Raw genomic sequence first — 12213 nt, 5'->3', positions numbered from 1 at the left:
TTTCATAATAAGAGCCCATCCCAAGTGCTCTCGTGTCCTGGGCTGTGTCAGCCCGAGTCTTGTGTCACCTTCCGTTGTGGCCAAGTGCTCTGGAGTCAGACTGCCCAAGTACACACTCGTGATTGGGGGTGATCTATACTCTCTGAGCCTCAGTTTGCCCATCTCTAAAATGGGGGTAATAACAGTTCCAATCTTTCAGAGGATTAAATGACTTGAAGGTGGTCCAAGTTCTTAGTACACAGCCTGATAGATAATACTCAGCAAATACTACCTGATGTTATTCCCCTGTGCTGTGCGTTTTCTCAGCAAACCCCTCACAGGCCAAACTCTTGCAAGGAAACCTCCCTTTGGAGGCTACAGAGAGATCTTCAAACACACATGCCCCCAATATGCTCCTGGGGTCTGCCCTGGAAGTCGGGTACGAAGGGGCTGTCAGTTCAGCGGCCAGGCACACACCTCCTCTGGGTCCCCCTACCCACCTAGGTCTCTGGCCTTGGGCATCCTGGTGGGGGGCTTTCCTCACTGGCTCCCCTCATGTGAGCAGATATCCCCGGTGTGGAGTTGGGCTCCCAGACAGCTGGCCTGCACACTCTGACCTCCTTCCTGCACGCCTCCCTGCACCCCACCCTCCCCTCTTCTCCCAGCCCTTCCCAGCCTTCCATCTTTGCAGAGGTTTCAAATTGTCCAGGTAGCCACATCTAGTCCATCTTTCCTGTTAGTTTCTAGAGAAGCAAGACCCTCCCTGGCTCTTTCCAAAAGCTGTTTGTTTCTCCTTCGGTCGGTCGTCAGCTTCTTCAGTTGTCTCCATCCCTGTCACTGTGTAGCCTTTCCCTAAAAAAACTATCTTGGTGTCCAAGCAGCTCTCCTCACGAAGGCAGCAGCTGCTGAAGGGCCCTTACTGCTTCAGCGGAGTTCAGGGCCCTGTGCAGTGTCTTCTGTTTTCTGTTCAGAGTGGGGGTTAGCATGTTATGGCAGTTGCCATCCAGCCATCAAAAGTTCCCACCATCTTCCCTTTAAGCATGCCAAAATTCTTAAAATTCCTTATGTTCTGGATGGACTTTGAGGGCATTATGCTAAGTGAAATCAGTCAGTCAGAGAAAGACATACTGTATGATCTCACTCATGTGGAATCCACAAAAGCTGAACTCACAGAGTAGATTGGTGGTTACCAGGGGCTGAGGTGGGGGAACCAGGGAGATGTTGGTCATAGGGTACCAATTTCTAGCGGTGAGATGAGTAAATTTGGGGGCTCTAATGTACAGGGTGGTGGCTAGAGTTAATAATACTGTAATATATACATGAAAGTTGCAGAGAGAGTAGACCTTAAATCTTCTCACAACAACAACAAAATAGTAATTACATGGGTGAAGGATGTGGTAACTAACCTTACTGTGGTAAATATTTTGTGATCTATAGTACATCAAATCATCACACTGTACACCTTAAATGTACACAATGTTATATGTCAGTTATATCTCAGTAAAGCTGGGGGAAAAAGGATTCCTCATGTTCTCTGTCTAAATAACAGCTTTACTGAAGTATAATTCACATACCAGCGAATTCACCCATTTAAGGCATACAAGTCAATGGCTTTGAGTGTCTTTATAGAGTTGTACATCCAATTTTAGAGCATTTTCACTACCAGCCCCCCCAAATGTCTTACCTTTCAGCTGTCACCCCTCAATTCCCCCATCCCACCTAGTCATCCCCTAGGAGATGACTCATCTATTTTCTGTCTCTATAGACTTGTCTCTTCTGGATATTTTATATAAATAGAGTCCATCATACAATAGGTGGCCTTTTGTGTCTGGTTTCTTTCACTTAGCAGAACACATTCAAGGTGTGTCCATGTTGTAGCTATGCCAGTGCTTCATTCCCTTCTATGGCTGGATGATATTCTGTCATATGACTGTCCCCTGTTTTGTTTATTTCTCAGTTGATAGTCGTGTGGGTTGTTCCTTATGTTCTTTTTTTTTTTTTTTTTTTTTTTTGCGGTACGCAGGCCTCTCACTGTTGTGGCCCCTCCCGTTGTGGAGCACAGGCTCCGGACGCTCAGGCTCAGCGGCCATGGCTCATGGGCCCAGCCACTCCGCGGCATGTGGGATCCTCCCAGACCGGGGCACGAACCCATGTCCCCTGCATCGGCAGGCGGACCCTCAACCACTGCGCCACCAGGGGAGCCCCCTTATGTTCTTTTTAACACATTGACGCCCAGCTCTCTATTTGAGATTGCCTTTCAATTTCCCGCCACTTTTATCATTTTTATCACAGCCCCAGATGACTTCTTGGTTTGCTTGTGAGCATAATCCCTGCTCAGACATTACGTTCTGAATACCCATCATAAAATTAAAGGTTGGTTCTGTTAAAAAAAAAAAATTTCCAAGACCTGGCAGAAGAAAGGGTTCAGCCCATACAGTTTCTCTTTTCTTCTGTGTAATTATTTAGGCTTTAATGATTCACTCAGTTGAGATGAGTGTTCAAACTGGCTGAGAATAAAATGAAGTTTTCCTCCAGGGAGAAGAATATTATGAGTGGGAAACAAAAATACCTTCGAATTTTAGCAGAGGAACACACCAGGCCAGCATGCTTTCTTTTTATGGGTCAGGTGGCACCAGTAACACCCTGATTTAACCCTTTCCTTTTGGGAGCTGATTTCTCGCAGGCGCCATTGTCTACCCAGGCCTGGTGTGTCACATGCAGAGATGATGCCAATTAGGCCCAGGTGGAACTCTTAAGTTTACTAGATCTCTGAAGTTTCTCTAAGTGGTTTTCAGTTTTGCTAGTGTCGAGTGTGAAAATGAGGTCAGATGGAGTAAATGGGATTTGGTGGGTTAAATTGCAGGCCAGGATGCCATGCACTGGAACTGTTCAGCTTTGAATCTCACGTACTCAGGTTTGAACCGCCTGTGTGCTGGTGCTGAGCAAAGTTTCGCCAGGATTTACGTTATTGGGTTTTCTGGTGCTGCCTGGGGACCTTGAGTGTCCCTCCCTTAGATGCCTGCCCTGAAGAATTCTTCCTTGAAAATCTCAGTGGCTTGGTAATTATGCCCATCCCTCCTGACTGCTGGATAAATTCACTTCTGGGATTTGAGGATGCATTTAAGAAGGACAAAGGCACGTTAGCAGGCTGTGATGTAACAAGAGGGGAGGCAAAAGCATAGTATATTTATACACCAAAATGATCACAAGATGAACATCAGCATTTAATTCAGTTTCCTCTCATATATTTGAAAGTTGCTAAGAGGGTAGATCTTAAAAGTTCTCATCACAAGGGGAAAAAAATTTGGTGTGTGTGTTGATGGATGTGAGCCAGACTTATTATGGTGGTCATTTTGCAGTATACACAAATGTCAATCATTATGCTGTACACCTGAAACTAATGTTGTATGTCAATTGTATCTCAATTTTTAAAAATTTGAGATGAACTATTTTTTTTTTTTTTTTTTTTTTTTGCATTATGCAGGCCTCTCACTGTTGTGGCCTCTCCCGTTGCGGAGCACAGGCTCCGGACACGCAGGCCCAGCGGCCATGGCTCACGGGCCCAGCCGCTCCGCGGCATGTGGGATTCTCCCAGACCGGGGCACGAACCCGTATCCCCTGCATCGGCAGGCGGACTCTCAACCACTGCGCCACCAGGGAAGCCCCTGAACTAATTTTTTTTTAATTAATTTATTTATTTTTGGCTATGCTGGGTCTTCGTTTCTGTGCAAGGGCTTTCTCTAGTTGTGGCAAGCGGGGGCCACTCTTCATAGCGGTGCGCAGGCCTCTCACTGTTGCGGCCTCTCTTGTTGCAGAGCACAGGCTCCAGATGCTCAGGCTCAGTAGTTGTGGCTCACGGGCCTAGTTGCTCTGCGGCATGTGGGATCTTCCCAGACCAGGGCTGAAACCCGTGTCCCCTACATTGGCAGGCAGATTCTCAACGACTGCGCCACCAGGGAAGCCCTGAACTAATTTTAAAATGTCGTCTCTACTAAGGGGGCTCTTTGATTCTCTCCCTCCAACTTTGTGTGGAAATGGGAACAACCTTAGGCTTTAGAATTAGTAGATCTTGTGGCTCTTGAGCACATCACTTCCCATCTCTGAGCTTATGTCATAAGGATGGTACCTTCCAGCCTACAAGTGGGTTCATGTGAGATCAAATGGGATCACTTGTGCATAACGCCCAGGACAGAGTAGATGCTCAGCAGCAGCTACTTTTCAAGCTCTTCTCCCCAAAATGATTTTTTTTTTTACCCTCATTCATACCCAGGTTTTTTTTTGTTTTTTTTCTTTTTTTGCGGTATGCGGGCCTCTCACTGTTGTGGCCTCTCCCGTTGCGGAGCACAGGCTCAGCGGCCGTGGCTCACGGGCCCAGCCGCTCCCTGGCATGTGGGATCTTCCCGGACCGGGGCACGAACCCGCGTCGCCTGCATCGGCAGGCGGACTCTCAACCACTGCGCCACCAGGGAGGCCCCCATACCCAGGTTTTAGGAGGACAGTTTGTACGGAAGTCCTCTTCCCACAGGACGGTGCCACTACCTCTCTGTGCTTGAGGGAGACCATCTTTGTCTGCCTTGAGCACCTCGGGCCCGGCAAACATTTGATAGACTTTGCTAATGTTCGGATTTAATAAATCTCAAGAACAGTACAGCCTTTAAAATGAAGTCCGTTCTCCCAAAGGGGGTGGAAACTTTTGCAATGATGATTGGTTTTCATTTACATCCTAATGTTTGAGGATGGGAGCCATAAACTGAAGATCCAGAAGTAGACACCAGCGACTGAAAATACTGTATGAATGTCGTGAACATCCAAGTAGACACTTTGTTTTTTCCTCCAGCGGCTTTCTTGGCAGAGAATTAAAAAGGAAAAAAATGGCTGCATGATTTAAGAAAACACTGTGGTGGTTTGGTGATAATAACTTACGTTTCTATAATGCTTTCCAGCTTACAGAATGCTTTCCCATTATTATTTCATTGAATTCTCACAAGTCCCAGAGGTAGGTAAGACAATACTATATTATGGTAAAGGAAACACTGCCTCTACCACTGACCTACCATGTGGCTCTGTGGGTTATTTAAACGCTCTAAGCTTATTTTCCTAAGGTCTAAAATGGGAGTTGAATCATCCCTTTCTTTTAGGATCGCTGTACAGATTATATGAGCTAATGCATAAACAATACTGGCGACATAGTAAGTGCTTAATAATTGGCAACTGTTACTATGTTCTTAGGTGTAACGATCCTCACTTCACAGATGAGGAAACTAAAAATGGCCAATTTGCCGAAGATCACACCATTTGTACTTAGCAGAACTGGAATGCAAATCAGATTCTTCGGCCCTCAGCTTTAGTCCTCTTTCCATTACACCTTAGCTGACATGTGCCATCAGGACTGTTTCAGTGCTTCTGCCAGCAAGGTCCCCCACAAGAATGAGCCTCTTAACAGTTTCTCTGACGCACTCATCTTTGCCACGTCTGCTTTTGTGTTCACAGAACATCATCAAGAAGGTGATCGGGCAGAAGTTTGTGTATAAGTTCGTCTCTTTCCCGGAGATACTGAAAATGGACCCTCACGCGGTGGAGATCAGCCGGGAGAGCCTTTTGCTGCAGGACAGCGAGTGCAAGGCGCCCCCCGAGAGCCGCGAGGCCCACAGACATGGCCTGTCCGCCCTCAAGAGCGCCAGCCGCAACGAGTACATCCACTCGGGCCTGTACTCCTCCTTCACCATCAACTCCCTGCAGAACCCACCGGAGTCCCTCAAGGCCATCAAGACGGAGAAACTGGAGGAGCAGCCGGAAGACAGCCCTCCCGTGGAAGAAGTCAGGACTGTCATCAGGTTTGTGACCAACAAAACCGACAAGCACATCAGCAGGCCCGTGGTGTCCCTGCCCTCCACGTCCGAGGCCTTCCTGGCCTCGTCCGTCTCCGCCAAGATCTCCTCGTTAATGTTGCCAAATGCCGCCGCCAGCATCTCGTCTGCCTCACCCTCCTCCTCTCGGTCCCCGTCCCTGTCCCCGAACTCGCCCCTCCCCTCCGAACACAGAAGCCTCTTCCTGGAGGCCGCCTGCCATGACTCGGATTCCCTAGAGCCCTTGAACCTGTCATCGGGCTCCAAGACCAGGTCTCCATCTCTTCCCCCAAAGGCCAAAAAACCCAAAGGCTTGGAGATCTCCGCGCCCCCGCTGGTGCTCTCCGGCACCGACATCGGCTCCATCGCCCTCAACAGCCCGGCCCTTCCCTCGGGATCCCTCACCCCAGCCTTCTTCACCGCCCAGGTAAGAGGCGTCTCTGTCGTCCTGGATGCCCCCAGTCTCAGTGGCTTAGTGGACGGGAGGGAAGAGCAACCGAAGCAACTTCCTTCTGATCTTCAGAGGCTAATCCGAGGGCCCCTGTGGCAAAGTCACTGTGTCATTGTGCAGGGAAATTACTTTTCCATGCCCAGGTGGGAGCATACACAAGAGGAGAGGCTTAGGGTATTGGCTACAGTGGGATGCTTGATTGGTTTCTAGCTTTTAGGGGCCTAAAGTGATCGTAAGATGGAATACGCACACTGGCCGTCAAAGCAGATCCAAACAGTGATTTCCTAGGGAAAGCGGAGCAGGCCGGTGACGTTTCAGAAGGCGCTTGGGCTTTATGAAAATTTTATGGGAGAATCCTCTCTGGGGGGCCCTTGATAAGTAGCTATTTGTTTTCTGTTAATAAGAAAATAGATGCTAACCAATACGGCCATTGCAGTTGTCAGTGGGGAGCTGGGTTGTCCTGGAGTCTCTAATAAGAAATGCAGGGGCCACATCAAACGGTGAGAAAGAGAAGCTTCAGTAAAAAACAGTGCTAGCCTGAGAAAGCCCAGGTCCACAGCACAGGGGAGAGGAAAGCAAACTCGTGGAGCAAGACCAGTCTTCGGTGCTATTAACTCCAACAGGAAGGTGGCCTTTTCCTCTAAATACGGAACTCAGATGCTCACTCTTGTCCAGCTGGCAGCTGCTGGGCAAAGGCAGGGCAGGTACTGGTAAACCGACTTCCGCTTCCTCTGGAAAACTGGATGCGTTTCAGTGGCAGAGGTTAAGTGCGTTGGCTTTGGGGTCACAGACCTGGATTCAGTCCCTGGCTGCACTGCTGGGTAGAAACGTGACTGGGTACTTGCTCCCTGAGCCAGTTTCCACATCTGTGCAGTGGATTGTTGTGAGGATTAAAGGGGATAATGGCCGTGGGAAGAGAGCTGGCTACAACCGGCAGGTTTTAGTCTCCTGTGACTTTGTGGCACCAGGGTGGGGTCATGCTTGAGGAGGGTAGGAGCTCTGTCCCCTGCCTCTGTACCCGTCGCTGTAGGTGTCCTTGCTGTCACCATCATTAGTGGCAGCATAACTGAGCTGCTCATGTGTGCCGGGTACTGTTCTAAACACCGTCCATGCACCGTCTCAGTTACTTTTCATCACAGGCCCGTGAAGGAGATACTATTATTGTCCCATTTTTCCAGCAGAGGTAAATGAGGCACGGAGGTAAAGTAACTCATCCAAGATCACACAGCTAATAGGCCACAGAGGTGAACTTGAACCCGGTTAGTCCGCTTCAGAAGCAAGTAAAACGCTCTCGGCATGTGCACTGGGAAAATGCCCACTTGTCCCTGATCATGAGACGCCCGTGGAGTCTGCAGGCAGCTGAAAGCAGCTCTTGGGCATTTTCCTCTCCGTGGCTTCTCCCAGATGATTGTGGATTTCGTGTCGGCTCAGCTTGTGAGCTGTTGGTGACGGCAGGCTGCTGCGGAGGGGAGGGCTCAGGGCTCCGTTACAGGCAGAAGGAGCGTGTGTGCTCTTAAATGGGGCATTTCCTGACCAAGCAAAGCTGTCCAGTGACTAAGGACCGCTGAGTAAATGGCTCAGGCACAGTGGCTTCCGATGTCGCTCAGAGAAGTAACTAGAGAAGCAGGCTGGGGGTGCAATCTGAGCATCTCCTCCCCGGCCTCCTCTGTGTTTCCAGCTGTGAGGTGTAGAGAGGCCTAGAGCCAGGCCCAGGCCAACTCTGATTTCGGTCTCTGCTTTCTCTGTGTATCACCGTCTCTGAACACGTGCCAGCCCTGTAGTCGCGTCGGAGGAAAGCAGCTCGGGCTAGCCCTGTGGTTCTGGGCCTGGACATAGTGAATTTAGGGAGGCTCCGGGCAACAGGACTGAGGATGTGTGACTGGGCCGAGGGGAGGGGGGACAGTGACACGAGTTAGGGACAGAGGGTGGATGTGGAGGAATGGATGCAAAGCTCAGGACTGGGAGACGGCATCTACCAGAATGGCCTGCCAGCAGGGAGGGGGAAGCACGGGAAAGCCGGATGTTTAACAGAGAACCTGTGCCTTAGGGAGATGCGCGGGCTGGTCCTCCCAGGCCGTGAGGGCGGGGCCTCGACCTGTGGGCCACGACGTCCAAGACATGGGAGGGCGCTTCCCGAGGGGAGAGAGGCACAGGGCAGGATCTGGACAAGGACAGGAGAGGGGAAGTGGCAGCCTGGGCCAGGGGAGGGGCTTTGGATCAGGTGTGAGGGGGTGGCGTTGGGGGCTAGGTAGTGTCTGAAGCCATTCAGAGCTAAAGGAGTCAACGGCTGCCCTTGGGGGGTGGCGGAGTCTCAGGACTTGAGATCCCCTCACCTTCTAGCGGGCTCAGCTCTGCACCTGGAGCGCCTGTGGCTGACAGGGAGGGAGAGGAGAGGCCAGGAGGGAGACACCAGAGAGAGCAGAGGAAGGGCAGGACTCAGGGGTGGGGTGTTCCCCCAGGTGGCTTCTCTGAGAGCAGACAGGAGAGTCAGGTGGTTTTATCTCGACTTGACAAGCCCTTGAGTCTTCTAGGATTTCGGGGAGGCCTCGAGTCAGTGAAGGATTTGGATTCTCAGAGAACAGGAGCTGTTTCAGGTGCCCCAGAAACTCACCCACCAGCCCCTGGTTCTCCAGTGCACAGTCAGAATCAGCATCAGCTCCCTCAGCAGTTCTCCTGAAGTCCACTGGGCCTCAAACTGAGGGGTGAGCCCATCTCCCTGAAATCGCCCCCAGGGACGAGAGCGGACTCCTGTTGGCCCCAGGTCAACTCTGGGGGGTTCCTCTCCACCCAAGGGAGCGTGGGGCGTTTCTCTCACAGGCAGCAGTGGCGCCTCGCTCTGCGGCTCACTGGCTTCTCTCCTCCCTTAGCACTTTCTGTCGCAGAAACTCCCACGTTCTGTGGGGTGTGCAGTGTGTATGCAGAAACATTTGGTTACCTGTGGGGACCGCCTATCAACTTTCTCCGTGGCTAGCTTTAAAAGAGATAAAAGTGTGCTGTAATAACTTGATACCCTGAAAATGAAGTTCCCAAGAACTTGTATTTATTCCAAGAAGGATTTATATTTTATTGATTCATTTATTCCAAGGATAATTCCCAGTTAGTTTCAGCTAGAAGCGTGGCAGGAGGAAGGGTAGGATTAAGCATGTCTTGGCCTGCTTAGGGTCATGTGGTTACAGTGCCCTCCAAGGACTTTATTAAACCACATACCTCGTGTAGGCCCAAATTCAGATTAGAAATTTCAGCCTGCAGCGTGATGAGCATGAAAAAGCATCGGCGTTCTGCCACTCCCCCAACATCATAACCGCCACTCCCATCAAGAATACTTGTGGCACATCTGCTGGCACCCATACAAGATGCAGTTGAGATGAGTCTCCTCAGTCTTTGAGAAACGATTACAAAGGTAGACGGACACGAGGATCCCCCCGAGGCAGCCCCAGCGTGGACTGTGAGGAACTGAGGAAATGAGGTACAAAAGCCAGCTGGCACCAAGGAGTGAGGTAGTTGGAGCTCCGCCACCGAGGTCACATCGGGCTGTTGCTAGAAAAACAGGAATGTTATCTCTGATGGCATGAGCTACAGAAATTGAGATGGGGGCGGGGGGAGGAGCCCGGATGTGAAACCCTCCTGGTTTCCAGCCAGGCACCGTGGAAGCCCAAATGGTGCCAGCTGGAACTTCTGATTCTCTGTATCTTCTGCATCTGGGTGTCACCTGTCCCTCCTTCCTTCCATTTGCCTCTTCTCTTTAGCCTCTCCCTCCTCCTGTCTTACCGATGTAAAGGTAGCTCAGAATCAGAGGTTGGCTCATTGCACGTCCCTCCATGTAGGCCAAGACCTCTGTTCATCTCACACGTGATGTCTAAGATGTTGAACTCAGATATGCACGGGCACCAGGGCGTGAACTCACATCAGAGTCTGAGCATGCATGCCCCGGGCTGTTTTATTAGTAGCGGCTTTGGGTTAACACTGAGTAGAGACAGCTTGCTGAGGACTGAACTGCTAAAACCTCCCTCCTGCATTTACTGATGGATGTGATAGCCTTGAGCCCAGATCGTAAGGTGGGAACTGGGCGTAAAATGGATGCGTGTGGTGTGGAGTCATTGGGTAGACTGCCTCCGGGCGCAGCTCTGGAGTCGTTTCCATCTTACTGTCTCTTTCGCCATGATCCCAAAAGGAAGGAAGTTTGGTTTTTTTTCCCTTCGTCCCACTCCGTAACACTGCCCTAGCTCAGCCTGCAGCTTTCTCCAGGCCCTACAGAAGAAGGGTGTCCTTTTAGGAGCTCTGTTCAGTGGAGGATGTCACTGGTAGACTTTGGGGTGACTTGACACTCCAGCTGAAGGTTCTTGCTTCTCCCAGCTCTGGATTGCCTAAGATGAACGAAGTGTGACCGTCGCCCTCCCTCTTTCCACCCTGGGGCCTATCTTTTCTGTAGATCCTTTGTGGATCTGCCGACTTCTCCCCAGTCCTACCCTTCTTCTGTTTTTCCCCCTCTTACCGTGGCTGCCCTGGACCAATAGGGAACTCTCCTGTTGGTCCTCTTTTCCTTCAGATCCGCGCATTCAGTGCTACGCAAACTTCTGTGTGACTCTACTTCTGTTTGGAAGTTCTTAAAACCATGTTTTTATTTGAATTCAGACAACTCTAGGAGTTTCCAGAGGTTCACTGTCACCTTTTGAGGATTTTTTTAACCACAAAATAGCACTGTCATGGATTCTGTTGGCATCCATGGGAGATTAAGATTAGAGATGTTTGTTGCTACAACCTGTCCAGCCATCGGCTAGGCACCTGGAGATACGGAGGTGAGCCAGACAGACACAGTTCCTGTTCTCATGAGCTTACAAGCTTGCTGTCCAGTAGGTAAAGAATAAGGGCAATATGTAACGTGTGGTGGTGTGAAATTATACAGGGCCCTGGGAACTCGCTGAGGAATTTAGACTTGTTTTGATGGGAAATTAATAGCTGCTGAAGGTGTAAGTCAAGGGAAACAAAAATCCCTGTTAGAATCTATCAACAAGTAATTATTTAGCATTATCTGCAAATCACAGGAAGGACACCAAAAGTACAAGTGCCTATTTTTATGACCTTAGGACCTAGCCATGACAAGGCATACACACGCACAAGATGGCACACGGCAAGAGCCAGATACACAGTGCAGAGAAGTACCTTAGGAAAAGAACGGGGAAAGAACATGTAGTTCAATTCAGCAAACCCAGATTGAGCACCTATCATGTCACGGGCTTTGATTGGAGCTGGGGGTGCAAACGTGAATTAGATAGTCCCTGCTAGTTGGGAGGGAACTCGTAACTTAAGTTGGTTAATATACTATCCCGGACACAGTACAAATGGAATTCTTAGGTATAAAAGGAATACTAAGGAAGAAGGTATTAACTTTCTTGGGGATGGGGAAGGGTGTTGAAAAGGTGTTCGTGGAAGGGGTGATCACACTTGGGCAGGGTGTTAAAGGATCAGCGGCAATTTATCTGGCACGTGGGGTGAAGAGGGCATTGTAGGCAGAGGAACACCTTGAGCCAAAGCATAAAGATGTGCAGTGGGGCTTCCTTGGTGGCACAGTGGTTGAGAGTCCGCCTGCCGATGCAGGGGACACAGGTTCGTGCCCCGGTCCTGGAGGATCCCACACGCCACGGAGCGGCTGGGCCCGTGAGCCATGGCCGCCGAGCCTGAGCGTCCGGAGCCTGTGCTCCACAACGGGAGAGGCCACAACAGTGAGAAGCCCGCGTACCGCAAAAAAAAAAAAGATGTGCAATAGCCTTGTGCATTAGGGCAGAACAGTAGTTCAGCAAGAGGGGAGGATACATTCCAAAGGTAAAGGAAGTGGTGGAAGATGGAGCCTGAGTGACACAGTGAGAATTGTGTTTTAGAAACCATCCTGATGACGTGGATAAGGGAGGGGAGAGGCTGGAAGCAGTTAGGAATATGACT

At 50.2% G+C, this 12213-nt stretch overlaps 1 protein-coding gene across 2 annotated transcripts in view; it reads left to right on the top strand.

Annotated features, from left to right (window-relative positions):
• Positions 1–12213, top strand: part of ELK3 (ETS transcription factor ELK3) — a 71490-nt gene that overhangs the window by 47344 nt on the left and 11933 nt on the right. For both annotated transcript variants that reach the window (XM_060112271.1, XM_060112272.1), the window contains exon 3: positions 5470–6252. In XM_060112271.1, coding sequence (XP_059968254.1) covers positions 5470–6252 — 783 coding nt within the window. The remainder of the gene's footprint in view (positions 1–5469; positions 6253–12213) is intronic.

Source organism: Mesoplodon densirostris, chromosome 11 (assembly GCF_025265405.1).
Source record: "Mesoplodon densirostris isolate mMesDen1 chromosome 11, mMesDen1 primary haplotype, whole genome shotgun sequence".
NCBI classification, from domain to species: Eukaryota; Metazoa; Chordata; class Mammalia; order Artiodactyla; family Ziphiidae; genus Mesoplodon; species Mesoplodon densirostris.
The sequence above is the reverse complement of the archived record's forward strand: the minus strand, read 5'-3'. Positions and strand labels throughout refer to the sequence as shown.